General features: G+C 40.3%; 1 protein-coding gene across 6 annotated transcripts in view; it reads left to right on the top strand.

The window, feature by feature from the left end:
* The window catches only part of polr1c (RNA polymerase I and III subunit C), a 50,824-nt gene extending 40,535 nt beyond the window's left edge, over nucleotides 1–10,289 (top strand). For 4 of the 6 annotated variants that reach the window (XM_061836847.1, XM_061836845.1, XM_061836842.1 and 1 more), the window contains 4 exons: nucleotides 3,018–3,170; nucleotides 7,957–8,106; nucleotides 8,366–8,482; nucleotides 9,852–10,289. In XM_061836847.1, the coding sequence (XP_061692831.1) occupies nucleotides 3,018–3,170; nucleotides 7,957–8,106; nucleotides 8,366–8,482; nucleotides 9,852–9,970 (539 nt within the window). In that variant the 3' untranslated portion in view covers nucleotides 9,971–10,289. The remainder of the gene's footprint in view (nucleotides 1–3,017; nucleotides 3,171–7,956; nucleotides 8,107–8,365; nucleotides 8,483–9,851) is intronic. The other 2 variants (XM_061836846.1, XM_061836848.1) reach the window with 2 other exon arrangements.
* The last annotated feature ends 2,854 nt before the right edge of the window (nucleotides 10,290–13,143 follow it).

Below are 13,143 nucleotides of genomic sequence, written 5' to 3'. Positions count from 1 at the left end.
GCGTCGTTCTTTCATCGATCCAACTTGTATTATGGGGAAGTGCATTTTTCAAGAAGCTTGGGTTGAAAGTAAGGAGTTTGGGAGCTGGGTTCGTCGAGATACAAAAGATCGGCACATGTTTTATTGCCATCCGTGCAAGCAGAGTTACCAGCTTGAAAAGATGGGCGTCAAAGCGCTGGAGTTGCACCGGCAAAACAGGAGACACGCTGATTTGGCGAAGACTCTCATCTTCCGTTGGTGTGAATCTGTTTCTAAAATATCAAGATAGTGAAGCATTAACTTCAGGCAGTGGTACTAGCAGTGCATGCGCACCTACAGTTGTCCAGCCATCGACTTCAACCAGCCAGAAGTCAGGCTTTATGAACGTAGTTCAATACACGAAGACTGACTCGTTAAAGGCAGAGATCGTGTGGTCTTTAAAAGTGATCTGCAGCCATTACAGTTACAAATCTTGTGAAAATAATTGGAAAGTGTTTGCGGTCGTATTCCCAGACAGTGACATTGCTAAAAACTACCACTGTGGGGAAAGGAAGACTTCGTACCTGGCTACATTTGGCATCACTGCCCACTTTTCATCTCTACTGCCTCAAAGCCAAAGCCTGACATAAAAGAGGAATTTGAGGTTTATTACCGAGGCCAATGCACTCAGAGGCAGAGCAAAGGACAAGAGAGCCACTTTGGCACCTCTGCAGCAACAAATAGAGGAGGCACTGGGTAGGCTCAAGGAGCTAGAGTAGGGGTGCTGACACAGACATCAGTAGAAGACGTTTGTGTATATAGTTGCAATTGTAGTTAGAATCTGTTTTTCTGTAGACTGTTGTGTGAAGACATTGACAATGGTCATATCAATGAGAACTACCACAAGGGGCGACAGGTGATCACTGTCAAGTATTCGGAGGAGAGGAGTTCAGGGGTGATTGTGTTAAATGCAGAGGTGAGCTCCACGAACAGGATCCTCGCATAGGTAGACGTCAGTGTCAACATGTTCAAGGATAAAGTGCAGACCCATGTTGACGGCATCATCCTCAGACCAGTTAGCATGGAATTGCATGTATGTGATTTAACTTTCTCCTTAGCTATGAACATTTGTGGCTTAACTATCCTAAGGAGGGTACCAATAATGCTCTTCCGGGCAGTTGTCATGTCTACAGTCTTACCTAAAAAGAATCCAATTGACAATTGAGCCAAACTGAGGCAATTTGACATGTGGGGAAACATGTGCAGGTCCTTGTGATTTGAGTAGATTAGTGTGTGCACTCAGTGTAAACCATTTATGGCCTGCAACACTTAGCCTGATTTTTTAGCAATATCCATCCTTCCATCTTCTACCGCTTTTCCGGGTCAGGTTGCGCGGGGCAGCGGCTATAGCAGGTGTACCCAGACTTCCCTTTCCCTGTCCACTTCATCCAGCTCTTTTGGAGGGATCCCGAGGCGTTTCTCGGCCAGCCGAGAGACATACTCTCTCCAGCGTGTCCTGGGTCATCCCTGGGGTTTCTTTCCGGTGGGACGTTCACAGAACACCTCATCAGGGAGGCCTCCACATCAGATGCCCCAGCCACTTAATCTGAATCATCTGAATGCGGAGGAGCAGCAGCTTGACACTGAACCCCTCCCGGAAATCTGTGCTTCTCCCCCTGTCTCTAATGGAGAATCCATACACCATGCCGAGGAAACTCGTTTTGGCCGCTTGTACCTGGGATCTTGTCCTTTCAGTCACAACCCACAGCTCACGACCATAAGTGAGGGTAGGAACGTAGGTCGACTGGTAAATTGATACCTTTGCCTTTCGAATTGGCTCCGTCTTTACCACATTGGACTGATGTAAAGATCGCATCACTGCAGACGCTGCACCAATCCGCCTCTCCATCTCCCCCTCCATTCTTTCCTCACTCGTGAACAAGACCCCAAGAAACTTGAACTCCTCCACTTGGGGCAGGATCACATCCCCGACCGGGAGAAACTACACCACCCTATTCAGACTGAGGACCATGGTTATGCATTTGGAGGTGCTGATTCTCATCCCAGCCACTTCACACTGTGCTGCGAACCGCTCCAGTGAGCGTTGGAGATCATTGCTTGACGAACCCAACAGAACCACATCATCAGCAAAGAGCACAGAGGCCACCATACTGGACATGGTCTACGCCAAGGGCAGCTTCTAGAAATTCTGTCCATAAAAGTTAGGAACAAAATTGGTGACAAAAGGCAGCCTTGGATGACAAAGGGCAGCCTTGGCGGAGTCCAACTCTCACCGGAAACGAGTCCGACTTATTGCCGGCAATGCAGACCAAACTCTGACACTGGTCGTGCAGGACCAAACAGCCCTTATCAGGGGGTTTGGTACCCCATACTCCCAAAGAACCCAACACAGGGCACGGTCGAACGCCTTCTCAAAGTCTAGAAAACACATGTAGACTGGTTGGGCAAACTCCCATGCACTCTCAAGTATCCTGCCGAGGGTGTAGGGCTGGTCCACTGTTCCACGGCCAGGACGAAAACCACATTGCTCTTCCTGAATTTGAGATTTGATTGCCCAACAGATCCTCCTCTCCAGCACCTCTGAAAAACCTTAAGTAGGCTGAGGAGTGTGAGCCCCCTGTAGTTGGAACACACAGTCTGCTCCCCCTTCTTAAAAGGGAGACCACCACCCTAGTCTGCCAATCCAGAGCAACTGTCCCCGATGTCCATGCGATGTTGCAGAGGCGTTTCAACCAGGACAGCCCCACAACATCCAGAGCCTTTAGGTCGCGGCCACTGGCTCATTCATGGGACTGTCAGAAGTTGATTGAAAAGAGCACGGAACATAACAGCGATGAAAGAAAGAAAGAAATTGATTCTGCAAGTCCATACAGTTGCGTTTGACAGGTTAAAAAAAAAAAAATACATAGCTGCACCCCTATTGGCCAGGATCGTAATGTTCATTCTCAACCATGGAAATTCTACTTTTTCCATTCTAAAATATTTGAACAGGTTTTTTTCTACCTTGTCTTCATTTTTGTCACTTGTAATTTTTGTAGTCTTTTCCAGAGATATAAAGTGGATCCCGATTGGTAACCAGGCAGATGTGTTTGTGGACTCCAGTATTGGACCAGTACATGATGACATCCTGATAGCGCTGCTCCGTCCAGGACAGGAACTTGATATTATCATGCATTGTGTTAAAGGAATTGGTGAGAACTGTTGAGTAGGAGGTAGATTAATTTCTCAGTGATGCAAGTTTTAAAAGTGTTAAATAATTGCCAATTGTCAAAGTCAAAGTGGAATTTGTACTTTGTTCTTGTTTAATAGTGAGATTAGTGCACCAACTACTCTGCTTTTCGAAAGTTAATCAGGTCGAATTGGGCAATTGAATAACCTCAGTGATTATTCAATGTTGAAATATGAAGTATTTTTGTTTTTAAATAATCCTTTCCAGGCCCTACCATGGAACAAAGTAGTTGATTCACTGATCATGTAACAATGGCATTGTCTCATCTAAAATCAGAGATTTGTCTCAAGTAATTGCAAAGGTAAATTGAGGAAATCCAAAATTACTACATAGTCTCTATTTTGCAACATAACTAAAGCAGGTGTCCAATGAATATCTCTTTGAACCAGTCCAATTTTGACTATTTACATCATGAGATTATCCATGTTTTCATCAGTAATGATAATCTTTAGAAACAGAGGGCACACTACAGGTCATGCAGCCTTGGTGCAGAGAAAAGACATTGCAGGTAAGTTATTGAAATAGATACGATTTTGCATTCTGGCTACTGTCCAATGAATTTTAAAACATTTAAAGGAAGACATTGTCAAAAGTGATTACTTTCGACAATGGAATGTCGAAGTGGAATGTGGAACAGTGGAATGGCAGCACACATTAAAAGTTAGTAGATGAGGATTCAGTATTTCTTTTACTGCCAGAGTTATCTACAGATTTCACCAAGAAACATCTCTAAATTGGAAAATTATCGAAATTCCTCTCTCGCTCAGACGTTCTAACGAACCCGGATGGAAAACTGACAGCCAATCAGTGTTTACCATGCCTGCAGTGCTTCATGTTGGACACCCCATTGTTCATGGATACGTTTCAAGAAAAGAGACTGTCCACTATCAGGCATTTTGTGGATGATTTTTGTGAAAAATAATTTTAAACAAAGTCAAAAAGATAGCATAATGTAGTGTTCAAGTCTGTGCATTTGAGCAAGAATACACATAGCCGACATTCGACGTGACGTGTGGGCGTGATGCTGACGAAGGACCAAATCAACACAAAACATGGACCTCGGATATCCTTCAGACGGGCTCGTTTCGAAAGACTGGTGTTAGTGTTCTCTTTGTAACCTAATGTCAACTGTTGCGGAATGTCAGTGTTGTCATGAATTTGAAAAGGTCGAACAAAAAATGGACCGTATCGGAATGAACTTTGATCAGTATCAACATGCCTGCACAACTTGTTCTCTTTGTAACCTAATTTCAACTGTTTGTGAATCTCAGTGTTGTCATGAATTTGAAAAGGTCGAACAAAAAATGGACCGTATCGGAATGAACTTGGATCAGTATCAACATGCCTGCATAACTTCCTTGGATATAAACGAAGTTGTTTGTCTGGACGATGCATGTTACACATCAGTTTACTTAGGATCATTGACAGTTTGATGAAAGGACCACTTGCACATCCAGAGGAAAATCAGTGAGTACACATTTTTTACGGTCTTGATCGCTTTGAATGCTATGTCAATGCTATGCCAATGCTACGTGAATGCTATGGGCTATGTCCACAGTTGATCAAAAATGCGATCTTATTTTCTGAGTACGGCGTCGGACTATCTAATAGTTTATTTATATCTGGAATACTAAATACAAAACAAAAACTGTAAGGCCATCATTTTACAGCTTTTATTTATTTTTTTTACAGCTGAGTCACCGCCACGTATTTATCCTTATTTTGTATTGTGCAAACATTAATACCAAAAGGAATACCTACAAATATTCATCATAACTTGACAGCTTCAAATGTAATTATAGTACCAAGGTCTATTTCAAATTCATTTGTACCCTATTTATGGAAGATTTTCGATTTATCGAGAGCCCGTGATCCTCGTGAGAATAAGTGGCTAAGAAAGTGGATGGATGGATAGATCAAAGGGGGGGTTCAAATTACAAAGTCATTTTTTAATTAAATGTACACATAGCATGCATGTTAAAGATTTCTTTCGGTAGCTAAAAATGTTTATTTAAATCTATTGACAGGTTTTACAGACTGGCAGCATTTCGTCAGCTTACCTATTGGATACATGGAAAGCTTGGACCAAAGAATAGGATATCAGTCCCATCTTCTGTGGTTCAGAGCATTCGAAGAAGGTTCCCTGAAAAAGACGGTGTTTATGAAGGATATCACGAAGCCATATATTGACAATGTATAAACATGAAGACCATAATACCCTGTTTGTTCTGTTTGTTTTTGCTTGGATTAGTGCTAAATGTGTAAATAAACTGTTTGCATAAGCAAACATAACTACCCCGGTTCGCTCGTGGCAGAAATTTATTTATTTTTTTTTCTTTTTTAAGAATGATCCAACTTTTACATACAGTGAAGAAAATAAGTATTTGAACACCCTGCTGTATTGCACGTTCTCCCACTTAGAAATCATGGAGGGGTCTGAAATTTTCATCGTAGATGCATGTACACTGTGAGAGAGAGAATCTAAAAAGAAAAATCCAGAAATCACAATGTATGATTTTTTTCAAACTATTTGTGATACAGCTGCAAATAAGTATTTTAACACCTATCAGCTAAAATTCTGACCCTCAAAGACCTGTTAGTCCGCCTTTAAAAATCCACCTCCACTCAATGTATTATCCTGAATCAGATGCACCTGTGTGAGATTGTTAGCTGCATAAAGACACCTGTCCACCCCATACAATCAGTAAGACTCAAACTTGTAACATGGCCAAAACCAAGGAGCTGCCCAAGGCACCAATTGGACAACTCCACACGGCTTGAAAGGTCTATGCAAAAGTTGCCAAGCAGCTTGGTGAATAAAGGTCCACTTTTAGAGCAATCGTCAGAAAATGGAAGAAGCTAAGCATGATAGTCAATCTCAGTCGGAGTGGAGACCCATGCAAGCATTCACCTCATGGGGTCTCAGTGATCCTTAGAAAGGTGAGGAATCAGCCCAGGACTACACAACAGGACTTGGTCAATGACCTGAAAAGAGCTGGGACCACCGTTTCCCAGGTGACTGTTGGTAATCCACTAAGACGTCATGGTTTGAAATCATGCATGGCACGGAAGGTTCCCCTGCTTAAACCATGTCAAGTCTTAAGTTTTCCAATAACCATTTGGATGATACAGAGGAGTCATGGGCGAATGTTTTGTGGTCAGATGAGACCAAACTTGAAACTCATATTTCAATATTGAATAATGAAATAATCATTGAATATCAATATATCAATGAAAATTTCAGACCCCTCCATGATTTCTAAGTGGCAGAACTTGCAAAACAGCAGGGTGTTCCAATACTTATTTTCTTCAATGTATCTAAAATAAAAAACAAAACAATAAGTCCGATAATGGAAGATACTACAAATCATACATAAAAAAATACTTAGAGATTGCACAGCATTCCGGCCCATAATTGTCTATTATACAGTCTTGTTCCAGAGGTCTTCTGTGGGATGGTCAGGGTGGTTGGGCTTAGGGTTCAGAGCCATGATTGCTTTGGAAAAGAACTGTCCTTTAATTGATTAGTCCTGGCTTTGAAACACCTGAGGGCAGCAGGTCAAAAAGGTCCACTCCACGGTGGTAAGTGTCGTTGATGGTATTTCGTGCTCTTCTGAGACAGCAGGTGGTGCAACTTATGATTTTTCCAAGCTGTTTTTACTACCCTCTGCAGCTTCTCGGCCATGGTGCAATTCCCATAACAGACTGTAATGCAGTATGTAAGTAGACTCAATGGACAACCATCAGGAGGGGGGTGGAGTTAAGGTTGTTCTTCCTGAGGACTCTTGGGAACTGTATCAGCTGCTGAGCATTTTTATTTGTCACTGAGATGTTTGTTCAGGAGATGTGAGAAGAGATGCGTATGCCCATACGCTCGCCGTTGATGAGGGGGGATGGGCCGTTGATGGTCCATCTGAAGTTGTCAATGATGTTGTTTTTCTTGGTGTTCATAGTCAGGTTGTTTATTGAGCACCAAGTTGCCAGCTTCAGGATCCTCAAGGTAAATAGTGCATCTGTGGTACTCTCTCTAGGCATGAAATTATACTGTTGCTTGGAGATACTTACTTCTGCCCTGATGGGAGCTTGTGCTCAGGGTCCAGGTGTAGGAGAGGTTTAGGGCTTTGGTCTTCTGGTCTTTGGTACCAGGATGATTGTGGCAGATTTCAGACAGTACAACATGACTACCTGAGCCATAGAGAGGTTGAAAATCCTGTTAAAGACAAAAATTCTCTGGAGGTTCCCCAGGGGATCCTCCACTCAACTCAATGTTTTTTGTCACCTTTTTCATCCCTTTGATCTTTGCATGTCTGGTATTTATGTAGTTATTAAAAATAAATATTTAAAATAAATTCCGAAAGCTCACATATTACAACAGACAAAAACAAAGAAAATTTTCACTTCATTTTTTGTTCGCTTTGCAAAGGCAAAACGTCGTTTTAAGTTTTAAAAAATCACATTAGGGTTATAAAAATGTTTTGGGAAATTTTATTTGGTTCCTTTGCATATATTATCTTTCTATAGAGCTGGATCTTTTGAGAATCGGTGCGTTAAAATAATACAAGGTTTGAAATTAGTTTTAGGTTTCGTACCATTGTATAGTTAATAACCTAAGTCCAGAGTCTATTTTTCAATTAGAGTCCTATTAATTTGACTAGGGATCAAAAGGTTCATTTAAGCTAGTCCAGACATTGTGCAGGATCAGTGCAATATATTTATATGAAATACTGAAATGTTTGTTTTCCGAACAGGCAAGGATCATGCTAAATTCTCACCTGTGGCCACGGCAAGTTACCGTCTCCTGCCGGAGATTACCCTTCTTGATACAGTGAAGGGTGAGAAGGCAGAACGCCTAAAGCGCTGCTTTTCACAAGGAGTGATAGAATTGGAAGATGTTAATGGTAAGATTGTCTTAACCTGAAACATGGAGGGGAAAGCGAAAGAAGAATAAAGAGTAACAGAGAAATGATAGATTATACAGTAGAATTAGGACATTATTGTCTGTTTTTCCAGCTGTTTATATTTTCCACAGGTTCCAAATTTGAATGAACAGCACAGTTACTTGTAATAAAAGGAAAATGTGAAATAATTTAACATTTGATATTGTAATCTGAGTTGAGATTTTAAACGCATATTAAAGCTTGTTGAATTTTTCTGCAGGAAGCAAGGTTGCGAAAGTAGTAAACAGTCGACTGGATTCATGCAGCAGAGAAATACTCCGTCATGATGACTTAAAGGATGTGGTGAAACTTGGACGAGTGCGAGACCATTTCATCTGTATGTTAATTTATTTGTTGCCCTTGATGTGCACATTGCATTAACTGGTAAATTGATGTAGCCATGTACAGTTTTTTTTTAATAGGTCATTATAGTGCTACTCCCACATCCGATAGTTTGTTTTATTGGCTCTATGACTTTAATGTGGCAGCACTGACTAATATAAGGTCAATCGTGATACCTAGCAGAAAAAGAAACAGGAGTAATTGCAACTCATACCATTGTAACAAATTGCTTGACTATCCAAAGAACATGACCGAAAAGATGTTGTTTTATTTATGACAAAGACAGAGTTTTATGGAACAAATTCACAAATACCAACATTACCCTGATGAATAGCTAATGCACACAGTCACAATAATAAAAACATATGCAGGTAAAGAGCAACATTTAGAATTTCTACAACTCCAGTTGTCAAAAATCTCAACGCATTGAATTCTGGGTTCCCATAATACTTTTAGCTGACTACATTCCCAGGATTGCCAGTGTGTGGAAATGTGCTAGTACTTAAAGCAGGAAATCTGTTGACAGACAATATGCATGTGCTTTTGTAAAGTGTGTTGATGGTGACCTCAACTGGATAAATAAGATACCTCGGCCTCTCTAAATTACCTCATATTAGCATACGAATCCTACAAAAACCTACATTAGGTTAGGGTTAGGTGCATTGGCAGGCCGTGGTGAACACAGGAAGCAGGTAGTGGCAAGGACATGTGGCTGTCTTGGCGTCAGGAATGACGATCAGGAACACGGTCAAACACCACGAGCCTGTGGTACTTCTTGAAGAAGCTGCAATTCTATGGTATGGATCTTCAGGAACAGGCAGTCTTATATGCGGGTGACGTGGGCTGATAGGTGACAGGTGCGCAGCTTTGGGATGCTGTTAAAAGAGAGGGGGTGTGGTGGGCTCTTCAGGTCCGACAATGAAAGAGACAAGTAGTTTAGCAGTGAACAGAAGAAGGGTGAATAAAAACAACCATTTTTAATTTTTTAATTAATACATAATTTCTTGCGTGTAATGCGCACCCCCAAAGTTGACCAAAAAAAATTGGGCAACCCCTTTTACCAATGTACAATGCACACCACCAATTTTCTATCCATATGCTCAAAATATTGGGAATTAATGAAGGATTGTTTCTACTGTGATAGGAATTTAGGTCATACCGTCCAACCTTACTGGTTAATTCTTTTAACTCTGGAAAAAAAAATAGAGGGCTGGTCGCTAAACATGGAAATGCCCAAGTCTACACAATAGAATACCATGGCAAAATCTTTGTGGTCTTCATTGCATTTTGGAAATGAGCTTTCCATATTTGTTTGAATCTCTACAGTAAACAATTGTTTAATAAATGGTTTCATTTTCAAACAGTTTTTGTGGAATCTACAGGAGTGCTGCCCCCGAATGTCCTGGTCACAGAAGCCATAAAAGTCCTCATGGCGAAGTGTCAGAGATTCCTGAATGAACTGGACTCTACTGACATAGAGTGAAATAATGAAATCTGTTACAATGGAATTGTTCTTTCAAACCTTGCTTTTGGAAATCTGTGCTTGTTTTTTTTTTTTTTACTGTCACATTTTGTTTTCGTTTGACTTGCTGCTCTGTATTTTAAGATGGGCTATGTTTAATAGAAATTATAATTCAATTCTCAAGTTTTCACTGTAGTTTAAGTAAATCCAAATTTACTGTGCACAAAAACAAACTGTCACGTGTTCTATGTTCCAATAGCCTTTTTTAGTGGTATAGTTTCCAGTCATATTTTTCTCCCATCACTTAATTGCCTTCTCAAATAAATGCATGAACTCACAATTTTGTTTGACCAGTTATTCAGACGTGTGATTTTTTTTTTTTTTCCTCCGTTTATAGGTGGAATTCCGTCCTTTTAAACTGCATAATTAAAAAAAAAAAACTGCAATTTCTTTTTTCTGCAATATTCTGACTACCTATGCCAGAATCCACACTCGTTCATTTTCTGATCTGACTTTTGCAAGTGAGGCGGAAAATTTTATCCGCGTCTATTGATTGGTCGAATGTGGAACACATACATAAGTTCCGACGGGATTGGATGGAATGAGAAATAGTTGATAGAGTTGGAAAGAAGGAATTTACCACTCTGTTAAGCGAGGTTTAAAGGCATTGGAAGTTCACACGAAACTGCAACAACACATCAAACAACTGGAAGCAAGGAAAATGAACTTCACTTTCGGATGGCAACCCAAGGCCAACAAACCTTACGGACTTCATCCCTTGTTTACGTGCACTACTACTAGTATTGAGTTCGGTGGGAGGTGAGAGTTCAGAAGCAATTACTTTGTAAAAATGTTAAATTATTTACTCGTAACGAAACATGACGTTAAAGGTCAAGAGTCATTCCTATAAACTTTCTAAAATAGATAATGTAATGAAAAATACAAATAACATTATTCACTTCGATGACTATACGAAAAAATAAATATGAGTGGAGAGCATGTCATCCATGTGCAAAGTTGTGGAAGTGTCAGTCGACATCCACTCCAATTGAGATTAATGATGCTTCGCTTCTTTCATTTTCTAACGAATGCTCGAACAATTGACCTTTTTTCACCAAGCTTCTTGGCAATTTCTCCGTAGCCCTTTCCAGCTGTGTAGAGTGTAGAGTTATACAATTTTGTCTGTGATGTCTTTGGACAGCTCTTTGGTCTTGGCTAAGTTACAAGTTTGAGTCTTACTGACTATAGGGTGGACAGGTGTCTTGATGCAGTATACGGCCTCACACAGGTGCATCTTGTTCAGGATAATACATGGAGTGGAGGTGAACTTTTAATGGCGGACTAACAGGTCTTTGAGGGTCATAATTCTAGCTGATGGACAGGTGTTCAAATACTTATTTACAGCTGTATCACTCAAATCGTTAAAAAATCCTACATTGTGATTTCCGGATTTTTCTTAAAGATTATTTCTCTCACAGTGGACATAAACCGATGAAAATTTCAGACCCCTCCATGATTTCTAAGTGGGAGAACTTGCAATATAGCAGGGTGTACAAATACTCATTTTCTTCACTTTATCAAAATACTTGAAGAGGTCATGTTGCCTAATGCTGAAGAGGATATGCCCTTGAAATAGGTGTTTCAACAAGACAATGACCCCAAATACACTTGTAAATATGCCAAGTCTTGGTACCAAACCAAGGTAATGTCACGGAGTGGGCAGCTCAATCCCCAAACTTAACTAAATCGAGAACCTGTGAGGTGACAAAAATGCTTTTTGAGACAAAATGAACCGTGAAAATGAAGTGGAATAACCGTTGAAAGATGCTGCGAATTAGTTGAGTCCATGCTACACATTTGTTGAAAAAAAAGTAACTGGTCATACAACTAAACGAGAAAAGATCGAGGGATTGCCAGGCAAACAAATCTGCTCGTCTACGGGAGTCATTGAACCAGAGCAGATTTTTCACAATGCTCGAGACCTATTGTGCTGTTGGTTGTCACAATAGACGAGACAGTTCTTCCAATAGTTAATTTTATGGAATACCAGCTGAAAAGATGAGATAAGATGGATGGATTTTAGCAATTAAACGGGATGGATGGTGCCCAATGAAATACACACGCCTGTGTTGCAATTATTTCATTTCAGGACAGAATTATTATTCTCAAACTCAAATTATCAATAAGTATTTATAACGTCAAGTTGACTCATTTGAGAACAATGCATATTTCAAAAAAATCATAAACCATCTGTCACAGAGAGGTTTATGGAGGTAAGCGTGTGGCAGCAATTTGCTGCCATGTATGGAGACAACTCCCTGTCCTAAATGTTTTTTTTCAATCATAGTTAATGAATGTGAGTTTGTGTAAAACCATGGGTCATTTATTTAAATATTGGTATTTGCATTGAAAAAATATGAGTGGGTCCATCATTATGTGGGATTTATTCTTGATTGAGAACAGATCCAGCAACTAAGTATATGTTTGTATCCAGACTTTTTTTCGCTTTCAAACTCTTCAGTGTAAATCTCGACGACTTATTCACCAGATATATGTCCAGATACAGATACATATCCAGTTGTCCAAGACAAGCAGAAGCGAATTAACAGTCTATTTTAATCGGTGAAAACATCGACTTCGGCATGCCAAGTGTGTCTCAATTTTTCCACGTACCTTCGTTTACTATCATCTTCTAAATGTTTAACGGTATCGGACAAAACTGTGGGTGTCGCGCTATGAGACATTTTGTTTCGTCTCAATGGAATTAACTTTCAACAATGCTTTGTTTGACTTACAAAAGGGCGGCTAAGACAAAAGTCACATGGTTTTATGACGTAGGTGCACGATCTCTAACTTATAGTCATAACTTGTTTGACGTAAAGTCACATTTACCATTTAGACCAGGAGTGTCAAACTCATTTCACATTGTGGGCCACATACAGCTTCGGTAGATGTCAATTGGGCCAGACGATTAAAATTGTAGCATACTCTGCCATAAATAACCAAAATATCATGTCTTTCTTTTGCTCTGGTGTTGTCAGATTCCGCTTATCTGCAGGACTAATCGGGAGAAATGTCCTGATCGACTCTCCATTTAAAGGGTTTACGAAGCTCGAAGCCAAATTTAGTAATAAGGAATTTTAGGACTAAGGATTAATTATAAAGCCAACTTGCCCTTCTTAGGTAACCACGTA

This window comes from Syngnathoides biaculeatus, chromosome 12, assembly GCF_019802595.1.
Source record: "Syngnathoides biaculeatus isolate LvHL_M chromosome 12, ASM1980259v1, whole genome shotgun sequence".
NCBI classification, from domain to species: domain Eukaryota; kingdom Metazoa; phylum Chordata; class Actinopteri; order Syngnathiformes; family Syngnathidae; genus Syngnathoides; species Syngnathoides biaculeatus.
The sequence above is the reverse complement of the archived record's forward strand: the minus strand, read 5'-3'. Positions and strand labels throughout refer to the sequence as shown.